Source organism: Mesoplodon bidens (assembly GCF_964165515.1).
Source record: "Mesoplodon bidens genome assembly, chromosome: 5".
In the NCBI taxonomy this organism is placed as follows: Eukaryota; Metazoa; Chordata; class Mammalia; order Artiodactyla; family Ziphiidae; genus Mesoplodon; species Mesoplodon bidens.
Genome location: NC_138161.1, coordinates 144,688,187 through 144,711,270, shown reverse-complemented (window position 1 = coordinate 144,711,270; position 23,084 = coordinate 144,688,187). Strand labels below are relative to the sequence as shown.

General features: G+C 38.4%; 1 protein-coding gene across 14 annotated transcripts in view; it reads left to right on the top strand.

Annotated features, from left to right (window-relative positions):
* The window catches only part of CEP63 (centrosomal protein 63), a 76,097-nt gene that overhangs the window by 6,263 nt on the left and 46,750 nt on the right, over positions 1 to 23,084 (top strand). For 10 of the 14 annotated variants that reach the window (XM_081234624.1, XM_081234623.1, XM_081234617.1 and 7 more), the window contains 4 exons: positions 2,299 to 2,367; positions 3,321 to 3,498; positions 20,449 to 20,544; positions 21,394 to 21,516. In XM_081234624.1, the coding sequence (XP_081090750.1) occupies positions 2,324 to 2,367; positions 3,321 to 3,498; positions 20,449 to 20,544; positions 21,394 to 21,516 (441 nt within the window). In that variant the 5' untranslated portion in view covers positions 2,299 to 2,323. Of the gene's footprint in view, positions 1 to 2,280; positions 2,368 to 3,320; positions 3,499 to 20,448; positions 20,545 to 21,393; positions 21,517 to 23,084 lie in introns of those variants that run through there. The other 4 variants (XM_081234620.1, XM_081234627.1, XM_081234626.1 and 1 more) reach the window with 2 other exon arrangements.

Sequence of the window (23,084 nt, the reverse complement as noted above, 5' to 3'; positions counted from 1 at the left end):
GGCTTCCCTGGTGGCGCAGTGGTTAAGAGTCCGCCTGCCGATGCAGGGGACACGGGTTCGTGCCCCGATCCCGGAAGATCCCACATGCCACGGAGCGGCTGGGCCCGCGAGCCATGGCCGCGGAGCCTGTGTGTCCGGAGCCTGTGCTCCGCAACGGGAGAGGCCACAGCAGTGAGAGGCCCGCGTACAGCAAAAAAAAAAAAAAAAAAAAGATCATTATATATTAGTAAGATTATTTTCCACAGAGAATGTTACTGGTTCCTCCCCACCCCATCCCCACCTTTTTTTTTTTTTTTTTTTTTAAAACAGAGGTCTCCTTAACTAGGTCTTAGGCCATGCTTTTAATTTCTGAAATGGCTATTTTCCCCTCTGTGGACTATTGTCACTGTTGTGCCACTGCCACGTGGTGGCCATGGTGGTGACATCATAGTTAAGTTTGTGTATTTTTTCCTGTGTCCAGACTTTTCAATTTGGTTTGATTTTGTTTATGCCAAGAACACATTATTAAATCAAAAGAAGATATGCTGATGTATTTTAAGATCTGGAATACTGTAAAATATAAAAAGATTGCACATTGGCTGGAACTTAGGAGTCACATTGCCTAGGTTTGAATCCTAGGACTGTGGTTTGTAGTTTACCATAATCAAGTTATTTAATCTTCTGAGCCTCAGTTTCCTCAAAGTAATAGTAGTTATGTTTTAAATTTGTTATGAAGATTGAATCTGACAATACAGGCAGGCAGAACAGTTGAGCATTCAGTGACTTTTAGCTTCTATTATAAATATTCCTAATTACTAAATAATATCATCCAGAAAATATATTAATGTATTATACGTTACTAAATCTGTTTCTAATATATATTACTAAATGTATTTTTTAAGAATAACATGACCTAAAGGAGTATAATTTTACTAATGATAGTTTTGAATAACTGTAGTAGCTCTGTCCTTAGGAAGAACACTTTCCTACGTATTTAATAAATATCCATGTAGAGTTGTCAGGAGCATGATGCAGAATATATGTAATTGGCTATTAGAATCCCATTAAAAAGCTGGAAGAAACCTTGCAGATTATATAGATCATGCTTCTTACTTTATAGAGGCACAAACTGAAGTCCAAGGACGCAAAGCTACTTAGTTGCAGAGCAGGACTCTCTCCTGGGTTTCCATCTACATGGTACTGTGTGAACTGTCCCCTGCCTCTCAGTTCCCTAGAGTGGATCAAAACACAGAATCTGCGTCCTGTTGTAACTGACTGTATCATTGTTTGAAAGAAAGTGGAATAGACCATGAAAACATTTTTCTTTAGGTTTTTATTTTGTCTAATGGTGAAATACAAAGGATAAACCAACTGGAAAGAAATCCTCTCTGCCACATGTGTGCATGAACAGTTATTTAGTACTCCTGTTAGTAACTTTAGAAATAGATGCAAATAACGTGTAGTGGTTGTATTTTCCAGTCTTCTCATGCTCCTGTGTCTCTGTTTTATCTCCCTTCCCTTCTTTCTCTGCTAGACTCTTCTCTGTAGTTCTCCAGCTATGACCAGCTTGCATAGGGGGATAGGTGAAAAGGGAGGGGAATTGAGATACGTTCAGCCAAAAGCATTCAGCACAGGCCAGGTTGAAATGCTACTCTAAGCCCTGGAGCTGCAGGCGTGAAAAAAACTGGTTTTCTACCCTTGACGGTTGAATAGTAGGGGAAAAGGACATTTCCAGGGTGGTGTAACTCCTATGAAAGAACCTGTTAAGGACTGGGAGCAATGAAGTGCAGAGGAGGGAGGGCCCACGTAGCTGCCTCTTAGGTGAGGGAGGGTGTTCTAGGAGCTTCATGGGCCTGTCATCTAGCAGGTGAATAGGATCTCCCACGATGGACCAAGAAGTTGAAGCGTGGGGCATTTAACCTTTCTACAATATCTCTTTATAAGAAGCCACACGTTTCCTCTGACCTCTCAATTTGTTGGTGTCAGTGTTCCTCTGTTGCTAGCAACCCCATCTCCACCCAGGCCCACTCTTCCATGAAGAAGTAGGGACGTGGCAGTGAGGTATTTGATTTCAGTCGTGCAGGGGGAGTGTTCGTGGCAATTCAGATCAGTTTAAATGGTTTTGTTTTAGTCTGAAATGTGTTTGGTTCTAGTATTTCTTGAAGAGATATTCCTTGACTGCTTCTACAGTCATCTTAAGAAGTGCTGCATTTTCTCATTGTTATTTGTATGCTTTCATTCACATTCTTAAGTTTGTAAGTTGGAATGTTAGAACATAAAAAATGAATTTTCTCCTGACAGAGTTCTTTGCTTTCCCAGTTGCCAAAACAAAGGGGATTTGGCGATGGAGGCTTTGTTGGAAGGAATACAAAATCGGGGACATGATAGGTAAGTTTGCTTTGACCTTAAGCTTCTCACTGAGTTTAAAAAGCATGTCTGAGTTATGCCTCTGACCATTTTGTGCTTTGGGTACAGAAGCAGAAGTGTGAGCAAAATCTAAGCTGATCCATGTCATGTTTGTAGACAGTAAGTATCTCTCCTTGGGGTGTTTCCCTCATCTCAGCAGTGTGAAGCTGGATGCTTACTATCATCCCAGTTAAATTTTCTGCTTTTAAAAAGCAAAAGGCTATAGAGGTTTTGTGACACTAAGGCCAAATGCTTTTTTTTTTTGGTAAGTATTTAAGCCTTAGGAGTTATCTCTCTGTGGCCATTCCCGGAAATCTCTGAATCCAATATATCTATGTCCACTTCTGTTTCTACCTTTGTAACATCTGGCATCTCCTGAAACATTGAAGGACATCAGTAAGTTTACAACAATAAGATAGGATGCGGTAAGTTTCTAATAAGTTGGAAAGAAATCGTTGGAATAAATTTGGCTCAAGGATGGAGGTTCTTAAAACAGCTTTTAAAATTGTATTGTCATTTTCCCAATAGCCTACTTGTTTCCAAAGCTTTTTATTTTATTTGACTAGCTGAGAATGTGACATATGCTTGCCTGGATTCTTCCTGAAAGCTTCCCTAAAATGTTACAGAAGAGCTAGTTGTTGGTTGTGGAAGTCTCACTCACAAACCATACTTCAAACATAAACCTCGCGTTTGACCAGTTGACTTAGGCTTTAGGTCGGCTACTGGAGGAAGACAAACTTCCGTGGAATAAGTGATCATCTTATGTGAGCATTAAAAGGAAAAGCTCAGAGATCCTGTTCTCTGCTTCTGATAATTTATTTGTTGACACTGTTCCACTTTAGGTAGCTTTACATCTGCTCTATTTTTACATGTGAAAGATGAAAAGCCACTTGGAGATATGTTCTATGTTCTTAAGGGTCTGTCCTTATTTATAGGGGATTTTTGACATCCTGTGAAGCAGAACTACAGGAGCTCATGAAACAGATTGACATAATGGTAGCTCATAAAAATTCTGAGTGGGAAGGACAGACACATGCTCTAGAAACTTGCCTGGACATCCGTGAACGGGAACTTAAGGCTCTCAGGAGTCAGATGGATGTGAAACACAAAGAGGTAAAGCAGATGATTTGCTACTCTTTTTGATATTTTCACCTTACCTTTTATAATAAATATGTTTCTTAAATATTTGTTGAAGAAAGCATTTAAAAATTTTTGAATTCAATTTATTTAAAACAAAACAATACACAGTTCACCCATTCCTCCCACCCCCCGATCCAAGCCTTGTCTCTTGCAGCCACCAATCTGTTCTCTATATCTATGGGCTTATTTTTTGTTTGTTTCTGTAGATTCTACATGTAAGGGAGATCATAAAATATTTGTCTTTCTTTGTCTGAATTATTTCAGTTAGCGTAATGCCTTCAAGGTCTATCCATGCTGTGGCATATGGCAACTTTTTTTTTTTATGGCTGAATAATATTCTTTATATGTGTGTGTGTGTGTGTGTACCACAGTTTCTTTTTTTTTAAATATAAATTTATTTATTTTATTTTTGACTGTGTTGGGTCTTCGTTTCTGTGCGAGGGCTTTCTCTAGTTGTGGCAAGCGGGGGCCGGCCACTCTTCATCGCGGTGCGCAAGCCTCTCACTGTCGCGGCCTCTCTTGTTGCGGAGCACAGGCTCCAGATGCGCAGGCTCAGTAGTTGTGGCTCACGGGCCCAGTTGCTCCGCGGCATGTGGGATCTTCCCAGACCAGGGCTCGAACCCATGTCCCCTGCACTGGCAGGCAGATTCTCAACCACTACACCACCAGGGAAGCCCCCCACAGTTTCTTTATCCATTCATTCATCAATAGATAGACTTAGGTTGTTTCTACATCTTTGTTATTGTAAATAAAGCTGCAGTGAACAGGGGGATGCATATATCTTTTTGAACTAATGTTTTTTTGTTTTCTTCAGATAAATACCCAGAGTGGAATTACTGGATCATATGGCAGTTCTATTTTTAATTTTTTGAGGCATCTCCATACTATTTTCCATAATGGTTGCACCAACTTAACATTCTCACCCAAGTGTACAAGGGTTCGCTTTTGTCCACACCCCTGCCAACACTTGTTATTTGTTGTCTTTTTGATACCAGCCATTCTGCAAGGTGTGAGTTGATATCTCTGTGGTTTTGATATGCATTTCCCGGATGATTAGTGATGTTGACCATCGTTTTCATGTACCTGTTGGTCATCTGTATGTCTTCTTTGGAAGACTGTCTATTTGGATCTTCTGCCCATTTTTTCAGTGGATAGTTTGTTTTTTTGCTATTGAATTGTAAAAGTTCTTTGTATATTTTGGATATCAGCCCCTTGTCAGACACATGATGTGCAGTTATTTTCTCCCATTCAATAAGTTGCCGTTTCATGTTGTTGATGATTTACTTGGCTGTGTAGAAGCTTTTTAGTTTGATGTAGTCCCACTTGTGTAGTTTTGCTTTTGCTGCTTTTACTTTTCTTGCTTTTGCTTTTGGTGCAGATTCAAAATATCATCACTAAGACCTATATCAAGGAGCTTACTGCCTATGTTTTCTTCTAGGAGTTTTATGGTTTCAGGTCTTATGTTCAAGTCTCTAATCCATTTTGAGTTAATTTTTGTGAATGGTGTAAGATAGTGGTCCAGCTTCATTCTCTTGCATGTGGCTGTCCAGTTTTCCCAACATCGTTTATTGAAGAAATTGTCCTTTCCCCATTGTATATTCTTGGTTTATTTGTCATAAATTAATTGACCATATATGTGTGAGTTTATTTCTGCGATCTCTATTCTCTGTTCTGTTCTATCGATCTAAGTCTCTGTTTTTATGCCAATACAGTACCGTTTGTATGTAGTAATAGCCTTATAATATACTTTGAAGTTAGGGAGTGTGGTGCCTCCAGCTTTGTTCTTCTTTCTCAGGATTGCTTTGGCTATTCAGTTCCATGCAAGTTTTAGGATTTTTTGTTTTATTTGTATAGAAATGCCATTGGAATTTTGATAGGGATTACACTGAATCTGTAAATTGCTTTGGATAGTATGGCAGTTTTAAAATATTGATTCTCTCAATCCATGAGCATAGAATATCTTTCCATTTATTTGTGTCTTTTTCAGTTTCTTTCATTAATGTCTTGTAGTTTTGAGTATACAGATCTTCCACCTCCTTGGTTAAATTTATTCCTAGGTATTTTATTGTTTTTGATGCAGTTGTATATGGGATTGTTTTCTTAATTTCTCTTTTTGATAGTTTGTTATTATTAAAAAAAACAATAGATTTTTGTGTATTGATATTGTGTCCAGTAACTTTATTGACTTCATTTGTTAGTTCTGTTCGTTTGTGATAGAGTCTTTAGGGTTTCCTAGTGTTTTCATGTGATCTGCAGACAGGGAGTTTTACTTCTGCCTTTTCAATTTGGATGCCTTTTATTTCCTTTTCTTGCCTAACTATTCTGGCTAGGATTTCCAATACTATGTTGAATAGAAGTGGTAAGAGTGGACAATCCTTGTCCTGTTCCTGATCTTAGAGGAAAAGCTTTGAGCTTTTCAACATTGAGTATGATTTAGCTGTAGGCTTGTCATATATGACCTTAACTACATTGAGGTATGTTTCCTCTATACCTGCTTTTTTGAGAGATTTGAGATTTTATTATAGATGGATTTAAATTTTGTCAGATGCTTTTTATGCATCTGTTGAGATGATCATATGATTTTTTCTTCATTTTGTTAATGAGGTGTATCACACTGACTGATTTACAGATGTTGGACCATCCCTGTATCCTTGGAATAAATTTCACTTCATCATTGTATATGATCCTTTTAATGTGTTGCTGAATTCAGTTTGCTAGTATTTTGTTGAGAATTTTTGCGTCTATGTTCATCGGGGATATTAGCCTGTAAAAAGAAATTTTTTTTGTTTGGTGGCACTCTTGTCTGGTTTTGGTATCAGGCTAATACTGGCCTCATAAAATGTGTTTTGAAAAGATTCCACCTCTTATATTTTTTGGAAGAATTTGAAAAAGCTTGATATTAATTCTTCTTTGAATGTTTGGTGGAATTCACCAGTGAAGCCATTTGGTCCTGGACTTTTGTTTGTTGAGAGTTTTTGTTTACTGAATTGATCTGCTTGCTGGTAAGTGGTCTGTTCAGATTTTCTATTTCGTCATGAATCAGTCTTAGTAGCTTATATGTTTGTCAGAGCTTCTTCACTTCTTCTAGTTGGTCCAATTTGTTGGCATGTAATTTTTCATAGTAGTCTGTACAATCCTTTGTATTTCTGTGGTGTCGCTTGTAATATCTCCTCTTTCATTTCTGACCTACTTGAGTTTTTTCTCTTTTTTTTCTTGGTGAGTCTAGCTGAGGTTTTGTCAATTTTATTTCTCTTTTCACAGAACTAGCTCTTAGTTTCATTGATCTTTTCTGGTGTCTTTTTAGTCTCTAGTTCATTTATTTCTGCCCTAATTTACTAACTTTGGGCTTTATTTGTTCTTTTTCTAGTTCCTTAAGGTGTAGTTAGGTTGTTTGAGGCTTTTCTTGTTTCTTGAGGTAGGTGTTTATCACTATGAACTTCCCTCATAGAACTGTTTTTGCTGCATTCTGTAAATTTTGGCATGTTACATTTCCATTTTGTTTTTCTCAAGGTATTTTTTTTTTTTTTTTTTTTTTTTTTTCTTTTTGCGGTATGCGGGCCTCTCACTGTTGTGGCCTCTCCCGTTGCGGAGCACAGGCTCCGGATGCGCAGGCCCAGCGGCCATGGCTCACGGGCCCAGCCGCTCCGCGGCATATGGGATCCTCCCAGACCGGGGCACGAACCCGTATCCCCTGTATCGGCAGGCGGACTCTCAACCACTGCGCCACCAGGGAGGCCCCTCAAGGTATTTTTTGATTTCTCTTTTGATTTCTTCTTTGCCCATTGGTTATTCAGTAGCATGTTGTTTAATCTCCACATATTTGTGTATTTCCCATTTTTCTTTGTGTAATTTCTCATTTCATGCCTTTGTGGTTGGAAAAGATGCTTGATATGATTGCAGTCTTCTTAAATTTATTAAGACTTGATCTGTGGCCTAACATATGACCTATCTTGGAAGATGTTCCATATACACTTGAGAAGAATGTGTATTCTGTTGCTTTTGGATAGAATGGTCTATAAATATGTGTTAAGTCCATCTGGTTTAACATGTTGTTTAAGGCTGATGTCTCCTTATTGATTTTCTATCTGGATGATCTTTCCATTGATGTAAGTGGGATATTAAAGTTCCCGACCGTTATTGTATTGCTGTCTATGTCTCCCTTTAGGTCTGTTAATAATTGTGCTACATGTTTAGGTGCTCCTATGTTGGCTGCGTAAAGATTTACAAATGTTATATCCTCTCATTGGATTAACCCCTTTATCATTATGTAATGTCTTCTTTGTCTCTTATTAAAACATTTGTATTAAAGTCTTTTTTTGTATGTGTGTGATATAAGTATAGCTACTCCATCTTTCTTTTCCGTTTCCATTTGCATGGAATCTCTTTTACCATCCCTTCACTTTCAGTCTGTGTCCTTATATTGAAATTGTATCTCTTACAGGCAGCATATATAGGTGTGTCTTGCTTTTTATTCCTTCAGCCACTCTATGTCTTTTTGTTGGAGAATTTAGTCCATTTACATTTAAAGTTATTATTGATGGGTATATGCTTATTGCCATTTTGTTAATTGTTTTCTAGCAGTTTTTGTAGTTTCTCTCTGTTCCTTTTTTCTTCTCTTGCTCTCTTCCTTTGTTGTTTGATGACTTTCTTTAGTGGTATGCTTATGTTCCTTTCTCTTTTGTGTATTTATTCTAGGTTTTTGCTTTGTGGTTGCCATGAGTCTTACACTTAACAACTTATATCTATAACAGTCTATTTTAAGTTGATAACATCTTAAGTTTGATCCCATTCTAAAGCTCAACACTTACTCTCATGTTTTATGTTTTTGATGTCACATTTTATGTGTTTTTACCTTGTGTATCTTTTAGCTAATTATTATAATCATAGTTCTGTCTTTTAACCTTTTTATTAGCTTTATTAGTGATTAATCCACTACCTTCACTATATATTTACTTTTCCAGTGAGATTTATCCTTTCATGTGTGTTCTTGTTACTAATTAGCATCCTTTCTTTCAGCTTAAAGAAGTTCCTTTAAAATTTCTTGTCAGGCCAGTTTAGTTTAGTGGTGGTGAACTCCTTTAACTTTTGCTTCTCTGGAAAACTCATTACCTCTTCTTCAATTCTGAATGAAAACTTTGCTCTGTAGAGTATTCTTGGTTGGAAGTTTTCTTCTTTCAGCACTTTGAATGTATCATGCTTTCTGGCCTGCAAAGTTTGTGCTGAAAAATCTGCTGATAGTTTTATGAGGGTTCCCTTGTATAGAACTAGTTGTTTTTCTTCTGCTTCGTTTAAGATTCTCTCCTTGTCTTTAACTTTCGACATTTTAATTATAACGTGTCTTGGTGTGGGTCTCTTCGGTAGCATCTTTTTTGGGACTCTCAGGGCTTCCTGGATCTGGATGTCTGTTTCCTTCCCCAAGTTAGGGAAGTTTTCAGCCATTATATTTTCAAATAAGTTTTCTGCCCCTTTCTCTCTTCTCCTTCTGGGAGCCCTATAAAGTAAATGTTAGTCTGTTTGATGTTGTTCCATAAATTCCTTTTTTCATTCTTTTTTCTTTCTGCTGCTCTGATTGGGTAAGTTCTACTGCCTTGTCCTTGAGCTGACTGGTATTTTCTTCTGCTTCATCTAGTCTGCTGTTGAACCCCTCTAGCATATTTTTTTCAGTTCAGTTATTACGTTCTTTGGCTCTGTGACTTCTATTTGGTACTTTCTTATATTTTTTAATCTCTTTGTTGAAGTTCTTACTGTGTTCATCCATTCGTCTCCCCATCTTTATGACCATTACTTTGAACTCTTGATCAGGTAAATTACTGATCTCCATTTCATGAAGATTTTTTCTGAGGTTTATCTTGTTCTTTCATTTGGAACATATTCCTCTGCTTCTTCATTTTGCTCGATTCTCTGTTGGTTTCAGTACAGTAGATGACACAACCACTTCTTCTGGTCTTGATCGAGTGGCCTCGTGTAGGAGATGAACCTTGTTATTTAACCCTGCCTCAGCTCCTGGTTGTCTCTCAAACCTCTGTGCTTGTCCAGGCAGCCTATTATATTTTCAGTAGCTCCCAGTAGTTGAAGATGTGCCAAAACCTGTCACTGTCCCAGAGTGGAGGATCTCAGCACCTAGATTCAGGTTGACTGGAATCTGGACCCTTGGGCAGCAGCTTTTAAAGTATGCAAATATATACAGTTCTGAGGGGCTGTGAGGGTAGGCCACATTGGTCCTCAGAGCCAGGTGATCTGGAGGTGTCCACTATGTGGGCTCCAGATGAACTGTTTTCTGGGTGATACTGATGGGTTGGAGCAAGGCAGAGGGAGAGTGCCTAGATGGCGTCCACAGCCTATGTTCCTTGCTAGCAACTCTGTAGGCCACTAAATGTGAGCCAGACCTGAAGCCTGCTCCTCAGGCTGAAGGTCCAAGACGAGTAAAGAGGACTCTTTCACAGAAACCCTAGGGAGTGTGCCTCATTCTGCTTTCTGTGCAGTGCCTTGGGGTTGGTAGCCTGCCAAGAACTATCCCTCTGATTGCCATAGTCTTGTGGGATCCAGGAATGCAAATCCCTCCAGTCACCTAGAGCTAGGTAATCGAGGGGAGTCCCCTGGGCACCAGCCACGTGTATAGCTACCATCCAGGAGACACTGGTGCACTAGAGGCAGCAGAATGTGAGAGCAAAGGTAGCGCCTGCCCTCCAAGGTCTCTGGAAAGGATTACAGTCACCCCCAAGATGCATGCCTAATCAGAAGCTTGGCCCTCACTTAGCAGTCAGGATGATCAGTTAATAGTTTTCCTTCGCAGAAAGATTGAGCTCCTGGGTCTGTTGCCTTTGCTGTGCCCTCGGGGTTGTAGCTGTTTAAGAACTCTTTCTCCTTGGGCTACAGTCCTGTAGGACCCATGAGTATAAACCCCACTGACCACCACAGCCAGTTGATGTAGAGGTGTTCCTTAGCATCAGTCACAAAAATCCAGGCACCAGACAGGGGCATGAGCTCCTTTCTGGGTGACACCAATTATTACAGTTCCTTGGGACCCAGAACACAAGCTCCCCTGGCCTCCAGAGCCAGGTAACCAAGAATCATATCCTGGGTAGCAGCTGTAAAAGTCAGGACACCTGATGTGTGTAAAAGTTCCCTTCTGAGAGATACTGGTGCTCTGGAGCACAGCAAAGGTGTAGTGCCTGCCAGTCTTTGTTCCCAGAGCGTTCCAGCAGGCTCCTAGATGTGTGTGTTGAACTAGATGCCTGCCCCTGTGATGGAGGTTTTAATATAAGCAGGTGAGCCTTATTCACTTTAAGTCTAGGCATGATTGGCTGCCTCTGAGCTGGACTGTGGGGTGGGTGAGTCCAAGCACATGAGCCCTCTAAGAGGTGTTTCTCATCACTATCATTTTGTGGGTCTTGGGACACAAGACCCATTGGTTTTCAAAAATTAGATGTTTTGGGGGATTATCTCTCAAGTGCATGTCTTAAAAGCTGGGGTGCCCGATGTGGGGTTTGAACCCTTTGCTCCTCAGGGAGTTTTGAGTTCCCTTCTGGTTGTTGGTTGCTATATCAGGGGTGAGGTTTATGGTGAGATTGTGTTCCCATCTCCCCTACAGGCTTTTGTATGGTTTTCTTCTCTTTTACCCAATGTGTAGTTGTCACTCAGGCAGCCTTTAGGTTCTTTTTTTCGAGAAGAAATTGTTCCATATTTAGCTGTAGATCCAGTGAGTCTGTCGGAGAAGGTGAGTTCAGGATCTTCCTACACTGCCATCTTGAACTGGTGATACTGTCTTTTTCATAATGCAAAGAAAGCATTTGTGTGTCAAATTCTGATGGTTTCTTTCAGAAGAAGAATTCGTTGGTGAAAATGCATAAGAATATTAATATTTATTTCAAGGATCATGTTACCTTGGTCGCATGTAATACATACAATAACTTCTTTAAGAAAATGTAAAGGGTGTCACATGATCTTTGTAAAAACCTTCATTCTATTACATGCCTATGTTAATAATCACTGAGTTTAGTGAACGTTGTTTTTGGCCTCATTGTATGACTAGTATAAAAAGTTAAGCCCCAAATTCAATAATTGGCTTCTTCTGGTTAGGTTTAAAATAAAATTCAGAAAACTCTTCTTAAAAAATTTATATTTGCACTTGTTGACAATTAGGGAAAAAGAAAGAAAAGAGGAAAATAAATGTTATTTGCAACCTCATCACCCAGTGTTATTGGTGATTTGGGGGAAACGTTTAATATCGTTTGCTAATTGATTTCTCTTAATTTAGCTGGTACAGTGAAAAGAACATTAAATATTGGAAGGGAAGCAGGAAGCATATATAAGTGCGAGAATTGCCCCTAAGTTTCTGGCATCACTGTTGATCTCCGAAGGATTGGGAGGGTTGTAGGGAGGCGCTGGTCCCACGCCCCACTTGGATGGGCTCTCCTGCCAGTAGGATCACCACTCATCGGTGCCGTCATTCAGCTTCCTCAGGGGTGCTTCTGTGAGTGGTAGATTCTGTCGATGATACTCACTTATCAAGAATAGTTTAGAAATGGTTCACGTCACAAGGGGAGAGTGAGGTTTCATAAAGTGTTTTTTTCCTTGGCAAGAGAATCTCTCAATTGGCCACGTGCACTTTGGGTCAAAGCAGTACAGTTGACCCTTGAACAACGTGGAGGTTGGGGGCATCAACCCCTAATGCACTCGAAAATCCACATATAACCTTACAGTCAGTCCTCCTTATCTGAGATTCCATATCCATGAATTCATGTAGTACTGTAGTATTTATTGAAAAAAAATCCATATATAAGTGGACTCATGCAGTTCAACCATGTTGTTCAAGGGTCAACCGTACACAGTAACATTGGCCATGTTAGATTCGGTGTTCTGAGAATGCCACTTGCTAAACTGGAATTTATTTTAAAATTTGGGTAGACTTTTGAGAATGTATTTTAAAATTACACCTCATGGGACTTCCCTGGTGGCACAGTGGTTAAGAATATGCCTGCCAATGCAGGAGACATGGGTTTGAGCCCTGGTCCGGGAAGATCCCACATGCCACGGAGCAACTAAGCCCGTGAGCCACAACTGCTGAGCCCGAATGCCACAACTACTGAAGCCCACGTGCCTAGAGCCCGTGCTCCGCAACAAGAGAAGCCACCGCAATGAGAAGCCCGCACACCACACGAAGATTAGCCCCTGCTCGCTGCAACTAGAGAAAGCCCACGTGCAACAATGAAGACCCAACGCAGCCAAAAATAAATAAATAAATTTTAAAAAATTAAAAGAAATAAAATTAGACCTCATGAAAAGATATAGAAGGTGGGTAAAAAAGTGCATGGAATGATAATCATATTTGATTTTTTAAAAATCGTAATTTAGGTAGGGTCAGTGCTCCATGGTAAGTTACTTTAGTTACTACTTCTTCATTTCTCCTGGGGTAAAACAAAAGTAGTTCTGTTTAGAAAGTTAAGGTGATAGTGCTTTCCTAGTTAAAAAACACTGTACAGTTGACTCTTGAACAACCTGTGGGTTAGGGGCACTGATCCCCGATGCAGTTGAAAATCTACATAAAACTTTACAGTTGGCCCTTGTATCAGTATCTGTTCTGAATCCACAGATTCAGCCGACTTTGGGTGGTGTAGTACAGTAGTACATATTTATCGAAAAAATCCATGTATAAGTGAACCTGCACAGTTCAAACCGTCAACTACATATGTGGATATCTAAGTTGTTTACTTTGTTAGAAACCCATTAAGGAAATTCCTGTGTGTGTGATCATGAGAATATTCATGCTGAGGCTGTTGAAACTTATTCCTGCAGCTTAGTTTTTTTTTTTTTTTTTTTTTTTTGCGGTATGCGTGCCTCACACTGTTGTGGCCTCTCCTGTTGCGGAGCACAGGCTCCGGACGTGCAGGCCCAGCGGCCATGGCTCACAGGCCCAGCCGCTCCGCGGCATGTGGGATCCTCCCGGACTGGGGCACGAATCCATGTCCCCTGCATCGGCAGGCGGACTCTCACCCACTGCGCCACCAGGGAAGCCCTGCAGCTTAGTTTTGATGTCAAGGGCATTACTGCACTACATGCAGTAATAAAACTACTCGTTTTATTGCGCTTCACTCTATAATGCTTTGCCGATATTGTACTTTTTTACAAATTGAACTTTTGTGGCAACCTTGTGTTGAACAAGTCTGTTGGCACCTTTTTTCTAACAGCATTTGCTCACTTCATGTCTCTGAGTCCCATTTTGGTGATTCTTGCAGTATTTCAAAACCTCTACCAACATAAAGATTATGACTCACTGAAGGCTCTGATGATGGTTAGCATTTTTTTTTTTAGCAATAAAGTGTTTTTAAATTAAGATATATACATTGTTTTTTAGACATAATACTCTTGCGCACTTAGTTGACTACAGTACAGTGTAAACATAACATTTATATGCACTGTGAAACCGAAAAAATTCATGTGACTCATTTTATCACAGTATTTGCTTTATTGTGATCTGGAAGGAACCTGCAGTATCTCTGAAGTATGCCTGTACTTAATACCTTAAAGAGGAATTAAAGAGATTGAGTAGATAGGTTCCTTAGTAAAGATTTGAAGATTACAGGTTTGGCCTGGGGACATAAAAGATGTTTAGAAATGTAGCTGTCAATGATTTGCTGCTTCATTGATTAGGTTGCTGGAAGTTGATTAAGTTTCTATAGGTAAAGTGTTTTTACCAAACACTAATTATAGGAATCTGTTCAATAGAGTTTGTCTGTGAAATTGTAATTTCACTGTGTTATTGGTAATATGTTTATAATCTACTTTGAATAGCACATGATAGAAGAACTAGAATATACAGCTTTAAGTTTTTGTCAGTTTTATTTGTTTGAAAGTTTCAGGCCTAGAAGCAGTTAGTCCTATGGTATAAACCAGTGTTACTGAAATGACAGGTCCATGGTGAGATGAAAGGATTGCACCAGAATGTAAAGTAGTACATTGCACCCTTCACTTCACAGAAAGTTTTGCTGTATAAAAATGTCAGTTGCACTAAGCAGTGTGTTTTGTATCAGTTGATTTACATTCTGCTTCAAGGTTCTTATCTCACACTGGATTGCTGTTGTGACCAGCTCCAGCCCATCTGCAGATCATACTTGGAGGAGTACTAGTATAAACAACTTGTTTCATAAGTGAATGATCTGTTTTCTGATTACATTGTTGGGATTGGATTGGTTTTAATGGACGTTTCTGCTGCTGTTACCTTCTAATGCCCTACAGAGCAGTTAGAGCTAATGAAACAAGTAAGGAATTTGGAGTCCTGGCTGTGCCTTTTCTCAGCTGAACGGCCTTGGACAAATAATTTAACCTCTCTGAGCCCATTTCATCATGCGTAAAATTAGGATATAATCCCTATGTTCCCGTGTTGTTGTGAAGATTGAGTTACTCTTTAAGAAACCACTTTGAAAACTCTAAATTGTAGTTAAAACGATATCATCCATACCGACAGTTTTCAAACCTTCGCTTCCATTTCTCTAATGCCATCTCTTGCTCTCAGCTATTAACCTCTTTCTTCCTCCTCTTTTTCTTTAAGAAATTTAGATATTGTCACGTGCCCATTATGAACCAGGCTCTGGTAAATAAATGAAATTAAATAATCTTTTCTTCACATTTTATATTTATGCTTGCCTTACATAGTAAATGAAAAGAAAAATGGTTCTACAAAGCTCGTGAGAAAAAACAGTGATCATCTGCCCTAGTCCTCTGAACCTAGGATTCTTGCTTCTCTGAGGCAGTCATTTCAGTGTCTTTTACTCTTTTTTTTGTTTGTTTGTTATTCTCTTCATATTTCTATATAACATTTTATGGCAATATTCTTAATTTTCAGTTTTAACTTTAATTTATCTAATAACTTGCTGCTAATAATATAATATATATTATATATATTATATATATATAATATATATATAATATGTAATATATATTATAATATACATATAATGTAATATATATATATATAATATAATATAATATATAATAACTTTAATTTATCTAATAACTTTAATTTATCTAATAACTTGCTGCTATGAAAATTAAGGGCTTTGCGCTCATATACAATTTCCATCCCCTCATCCTGCCAGAATTGTATATCTTAATTTTTCGTTAGGTCAGTGTTTAGTGTTTATATCATTAAGATGGTAATTGTTATTTACAACTGAGTCAGATAGCGTAATAATAATCAAACTTATTTCTTGTGCAATGTTTTTGTTTTCTGGGGAATTAGTAACTGTCTTATTTTTATTTGCTTTTTAAAAAAGTACCTTCTCAATGATAAGAAGAATTGATAATGCCAATATCTAGATTTGCCATGGATCTCTTTCTATCTTTTATTGCTTCTGCTTTTTTTCACTTTTGTTGTCTTATCTTCTTGTGTGTGTGGGGTTACTTTCTGAGTGGGTTATCAAGCACTGTATTTGTAAAATTATTTGAAGAAATAGTTTAAGACACAGAATAATGTTTTTCTTCCCTTTGGAGAAAGTTTAGGTTGTTTTTTCCAAGTTCCTGGAGTCCCTAGCACTTTGGAGATGCCTGGGGACAGACATTAGCACTCTCTTAAGATCATCTTAAACTGATTTCAGAGATTCAGATGTCTACAGTTGATTGGCAGTTTCAAGAAGGCCTGTTCTACATCTGGCCCATTCTTACTCCTAGGGTACAGCCTTTCAGGGTCCCAACTCAAAGCAAGGAGGGGTTCAGAGCTGTCTTGGGCACCAAATCTTTTATTCTCTTAGCCCCTTGAAGTTATCAAAACCCCCATTCGGCCTCTTATCCTTTCAGCTGACTTCTCTACTTTCAGTTAATACTTGCCCCAAACTCTGGGCTCACCTCCCTCCACCTCTAGCCTAGCCCAGAGGCTGACCTGGTAATTCTTCCCTATCATGTTAGCGCTTGACTTCAGGCACAGTTTGTAAGAAATCTTACTTATATAGTTGTCCTCAGTGTATATGGACTGGCTCAGAATACCTAGTCTGCCATTACCAAATGTTAAAGTCTGAAAGATTCACATTTAACTAACAACATCCTGAGTGAAATTTACTACTAAGTTCTACAGCCAATCAAACTTTCAACCAGATGTGAAAAGAGAATAAAGGTATATTCAGACATATACAATCTCAAAAGAATGTTCTACCAAAATGAGAAGTAAACTTATGAAGAAGATGACAGAGAATTTTTTAAAAAAGCAAAAAGCAGAAAAGCACAAAAAGCCTCCAGAATAATGGTGAAGGGAGTTCCCAAGATGACAGATATACAGGTAGCCTAGAGTAACTAACCAGTATTTGAGAATGGCAAGCTCCAGGAAGGATGTTTTCACAGGAAGAAATAAAGTAAAAGAAAGGAAAGGAAATTATAATAGCTATGTTTACTGTGTTCAAGGAGATAAAAGATAAGACTGAGCATTTCAGGAAAGAATTGGAAACTATTAAAAGGTGAGTGGAAATCATAACGTTGAAAAATAGAATAAATGAAATTAAGGCCTTAAAGATTAAGAGATAGTTGGTGAACTGGAAGATATGACAGAAGAAAATGTTTGGAATAAAGCACAGACAGAATGATAGAAAATATAGAAGAGAGGAGAAGAGAAAAGATGATACAGTGAGAAGGTCAAATATGAGTGTTTTGGGAATCCCTGAAGGAGAAAACAAAGTGAGAATGGGCTAAAGCAATATTTGAAGATAAATTGACTGAGATTTTGCCAAAAGTGAGGAAGGCCATGTACTTAAGAAATCCAAAAACCTCAACAAGATAAACAAAAAGAAATATTTACCTAGGTTGAAAACTAAAGACAAAGAGGACATCTGAAAAGTTATCAAAGAAAACAAAATAAAACAAAACGAGATATTTACCAAGAAAAAAAGGTGATCTACAAATGGCTTCTAACAGCTGACTTGTCAGCTAAAACAGTGAAAGCCAGAAGACAATAGAATGATGTCCACAAAGAAATGACTTTTTTCCCTGCCAAACCAGAAATAAATTCTATACCCAGAATAAAGGTGAAATCAAGACATTTTCAGATCAACAAAGATTGAGAGAATTTGTCACTAGGAGTCCTGCACCAAGAAAATACTAAAAGAATGTTCTTCAAGCAGAAGGAAAGTGACCCCAGATGGAAGCTCAAGAGGTAAAGGAAGAAACGAAAGGCAACAGTAAATATGTGGGTAAATCTAAATGAATATTTACTGTATATAACAACAAGAGCCTTCAGTTGAACATATATGTGGAATTATGATGGCGTTTCTCAAGTTGGTGGGGGGGTAAATGGAATTAAAGTATTTCTGTAGTCCTTGGGTTGCCTGGGAATTGGTAAAACTAATGTTAATGTTAGCTACTGTTAATCTAATTAACATTAGTTAAGTCTAATGTTAATTAGTTAAGTTTTAATCTTGAGAGAACCATTAAAAGTATATAGTAATATGTTAATAGAGTATATGTCTTCTAAGCTAACAGAAGGAGAAAAGTGAAGTAAGAAGTTATCAGCCCCAAAGAAGGCAAGAAAGGAGAGAAAAAGGAACATAGGAACGTAGAGCTTATTAAGTACAAATAGCACTTAGTAAGACAATAGATATAAACCCAAAGAGGTCCGGTAAATGTAAATGTACTAAATGGCTTAATTAAAAGATAAAACTTGTCCAGCTGGGTAAAGGTAATTGAACTCAATTATTTGATGTTTATCAAGATACAGCAAAGTTGAAAGTAAAATATAACGTTAAACTATATACCATACAAACACTTTGAATAGAGAGATGGTGTAGCTAAACTGTACTTGAAGCAGAAGCAGTGAACGTTACCAAAGGTGAAGAGAAACACTTCATAAGGATGAACTATGAAATCTCCGTCTGTGTAACTGTAGCAGATATTCTCATTGGCCTGTACCACACCCTCCTTGCCCCCTCGTGTCACCTGGAGATTACGTGCAGCTCACTGTGTACTGCCAGTATCTCACTACCCTGTGCTTCTCTTTCTGGAAACTCAAAAGCTGCTCAGGTGAAACCTGGGATTGTGGGGGCAGGTAACACTCCTGGGGCAAGCCTCAAGCAGTGGAGGGACTGGAATCAATGGATAAACTCTCCAACTTCCCATCCCTTAGAGGGACAATTCTGAAACACATTCTGTTTGGTTCCTTGGTGAGTTCCCTGTGGGAGTGGCTCCAGCGCTTACTGCAGAAATCAGCTCAGTAACACACTTTATTGGCTTTCCTTCCTTCTCTGGATCTCTCTCATCATTTCCTTACTGTGTTTCCTGGGATCACCTCCAATTGCCTACCTGCCCTAAAATCTACACTTTTGGGAGAACTCAAACTAAGACCAAAAAAAAATCTGAATTTGTAAGTATCTAATTAATTTTAAATTTCTCTCTGTTTCTCTTATCTGTATGCAAAGAGTGACAGAACTACAGGGAGGAATAGATGAAGCCACAATTGCAGTTGGGGATTTTAACCCAATTTTCATAGTAACTGATGGAACAAGAGACAGATATCAGTAGGGATGTAGATTTGAGCACCATGATCAACAAACTTGACCTAATTTATATATACAGAACATTGCACAAGAGAACTGTGGTGTACGTTTTTTTCTAGCACAAGCAACTCTTTCCAAAACTGACCATATGATAAATCTGGACACAATTCAGAGTCTTGAAATAATGGAGTATGTTCTTTGAACATAGTGGAAACAAGTTACAAAAAGATAGCTAAATACTAAAAACCCTTTGACATACTTTTGTAAATGTTTTTCTCAGTTTATTGATTTTTAATTTTAATGGGATTTTTTCAAATATAGAAGTTTCACATTTTGCAGAGTCAAATCTGTCATTCTCAAATGACTCTTTCATTACTTTTAAGCTCCGTTTCTCCCTATCCAGGAATTCAGTAAATACTCATTTAAATCAAAAAAGATTTTTTAAAGTAGTTTTTTCTATTTTATTGTCTATATTTAATCATTCCTCTGGTTTGAACTTCAGAATCACTTTTTCGTTCCAAAAAAGAATTCTACTAGAATTTTTAATTGCAATTGCATTAACTCCTTGTTCTTATGTAAGAATTTTATTTTTGCATTTTTTTATTCAGGTATAATTGAGATATAACATTATATTAGTTGAGTTATACAATGTAATGATTCGATATGTGTATATATTGTGAAATGATCACCACAATAAGTCTAGTAACATCTGTCACCATACATAGTCACAAAATTTTTTTTTCTTGTGATGAGAACTTTTAAGATCTACAGTTTTTTTATTTTTAAATTACCATTCTGTATTGTGATTGAGATTACTACTTACTGTTCCCAATTCTTCCTTTCCCTTCTACCTATTAGTAGATGAAATGCTAACTGGTTATTGAGAGATGTAGAGAAGTGCTGATGGATATTGATGGAAGTGAGGGCTGGGCATGAGCTAGCTGTGGCTGGCATCAAACCACTGAAAAATGGGTTAGGATAACATGCTTACTCTGGCTGGTGAAACTGGTTTTCTTTGAAGTGGGGTAAATGGTAAAGCAGGTACAAGTCTCCTGCTGTCTTTCTGTCTGATGTTACTATTCTGTACTTTGATTTATAGAATTTATTCTTGAAGTCTTATAGAGTTTTGTTCCATATTTTTAGATTCCAAGGTTCTTGTAACTTTATCTCTCTTAGTTTTTTGTGAGGTTTTTTTTTGATAAAAAGGGTTGGGGAGAATAAATGAGACAGAGGACGTTTCCCTCTAAACCTAAAATTCTAGAACAATTGCTCATTTTCCATTTTTTGGCATTGTTACGGATTATTAAATAATCAGCTATTTGACTTCCCGAGAAACTGTACAGTTGAGAACGTGTATTCACAGATAAGTACACAGGTCATTTCCTATGTTTGTGTTTCATGGTTATCGTTTCAATGCTAGTAGTGAAACACGCTACCACCTCTCTGCTTTTAGGTTGGACTGTTGCGTCAGCAGGTTGAAGAACATGAAAACGTCAAGCAAGAGATGACCATAGAGTATAAGCTGGAGTTAAAGAAACTACATGAAGAAGTAAGAGTTTAATTCTGTTACGTGTTGTATAATTCTGTCGCTTGAGCCCATGAGAATTTTGTTAATGAGCCGGTTGTTTACTTCATAGAGTGGATGTATATATACTAAGGGAGCTGCAGGGGTGGAAACCTCTCTCTCTGTTCTTAAACCCAGGTAAAGAATCTTGCCTATTTATATGTTTGATACTACCTACAACAGCGATTCTAAAATGTGTTTGTTGGTTGAGCACCTGAAAGAAATAGAGCTATGTTTGTGTAATACCATGAAATACTGATACGAAAAGCTTGTATTAAATATTTTAATTTTTAAGTTGAATCAGTTACTAGATTTTAAATAATGGAGGATCCAAAGGTTTCAGAAGCATTTTGGGATAGATGAGAAAAGTAAGAAAATTCTATCAGCTAACTCAATTTTATTCTTCAGATTGGGAAAAAACTGCTTTTATTTTCATTTAATTCCACAGTACTCCTCTCTTGCTTACCTACTCAGTGTTCTGCAGGAGAGTGGTTCAAGAACCACAGGCCTAGAGAAGAGAGACAGGGTTTTTATTTGCTGCTTTTATTGTGGGGGTGGTTTGGGGGCCCCTAAGTGCAAGGCGATTGTACATTGTAAGAAAAATTAAACTTCTGTTTATAAAATATTTTCCCTTTATGTTTTCTTTGACTCAATATATTTCTTTCCTGGTGTTTATTTTTTTATATGTAGTTTTGAGTTGTTATTTTATCTGACATGCTGTCTATTTTCAGGGATACTAGTTAGCTCTATGCGTGCTTTCATAATGCCAATTTGTTGTATCAGCACTGTTTACACATTCTTAAATTTTAAGTCTAGAAATAACTGTGTCTACAGTTAGACAGACTGAAGAGAAGCTATGAAAAGCTACAGAGAAAACATGTAAGAGACTTCAGAGGAAATGCCAAAAATCACAGGGAAGATCGGTCTGAAATTGAGAGGTTAACTGGAAAAATAGAGGTATGTTCATAGTACTGATTTGCTCATAGTGATTGTCAGCCTTCATGTAGGAAAATGCTGTTTCTAATAGTGCTATTTCCTGAAACCAATTTTCTCTCATCTCCAGGACTACTGCTGGGCTATTTCAAAGGTGGGAGGGTGATCCACTGTGCATCCTGTCACCAGGATGGTTACTAGCTATCAGTAGCTCTCAACAGGGCAGTACCATCCTTTGAGGGCATTGGAAATGTATGGAGACATTGTTTCGGTTGTCAGAGTGACTGGGAGTGAAACTGGTGTGTAGGGCACAGGGACCAGGGACACTAAACATGGCTGGGACTTTTCCACACAGGAAGGAGTATTGAACCCAAAATGCCATATTGAGGAACATTGACTACCAGTTACTAGCTGTCCTCCATGGGCAGGGTCCTTGTCTTATTTATCACCTAACAGAGTAGGGGCTTAGTAAGTGTTGAAGCTTTTTTTGTACAGAGTACTCTGCATATCAGATTGTCTATCGTCAGTTCCCATTTAGATATGGTAAGTCACTTACCTCCCCCTTTGCTGACTTTGTTTTTATTAAGACTGAGTAACTCCATTATTACTGTATATATTGATTCCCTAGAGGAGTTAAGGGAGTGGTGGGTTAACACCACCAAGAGTAGATGAAAGAGCAGCACGAGGCTGTCACTTTTTTCCCCTTGGATCCCCTCCTCTGTCTATGCTCTTGGTTCTCAAGTGTACCTAAGAGTTACCCAGGGCCCTCTTTAGGCTCTCAGACATTTTGATCCAGTTGTATGGCATGCGAGCTAGGACTCTGCATTTTATCTAGCTTCCCTAGCCAATGCTAATTTGAGAAACATTGTTCAACATCTTTGTGTGATTACTTACAATTTTTCTACTCAGTGACCTGTCACCCACAAATGCCAGTATATTATTACTACCTAGAATTTTAATTTCTGCATTTAATATTTTCTTACATCTCAACATTTTTATACATTTGTTTTTGTTTTTTTTTGTTTGTTTGTTGTTTTGCATATGCGGGCCTCTCACTGTTGTGGCCTTTCCCACTGTGGAGCACAGGCTCCGGGCGCATAGGCTCAGCGGCCATGGCTCACGGACCCAGCTGCTCCGTGGCATGTGGGATCCTCCGAGACCGGAGCACGAACCCGCGTCCCCTGCATCGGCAGGCGGACTCTCAACCACTGCGCCACCAGGGAAGCCCCTCAATATTTTTATACATTTGAAGAGCTTAGAATCAGATACCGCTTTCCCTCCATCCCTCTTCAGTGAAATCTGGGTTTTTTTTGAAAAACCCCTCATGTTCTTATTCCCCATTACCACTTCCTGACCACTGTCTTTTCTTTGTACCTCAGAAACTCTATTTTTTTTTAACATCTTTATTAGAGTATAATTGCTTTACAATGGTGTGTTAGTTTCTGCTTTGTAACAACGTGAATCAGTTATACATATACATATGTCCCCATATCCCTTCCCTCTTGCGTCTCCCTCCCTCCCACCCTCCCTATCCCACCCCTGTAGGTGGTCACAAAGCACCGAGCTGATCTCCCTGTGCTATGCGGCTGCTT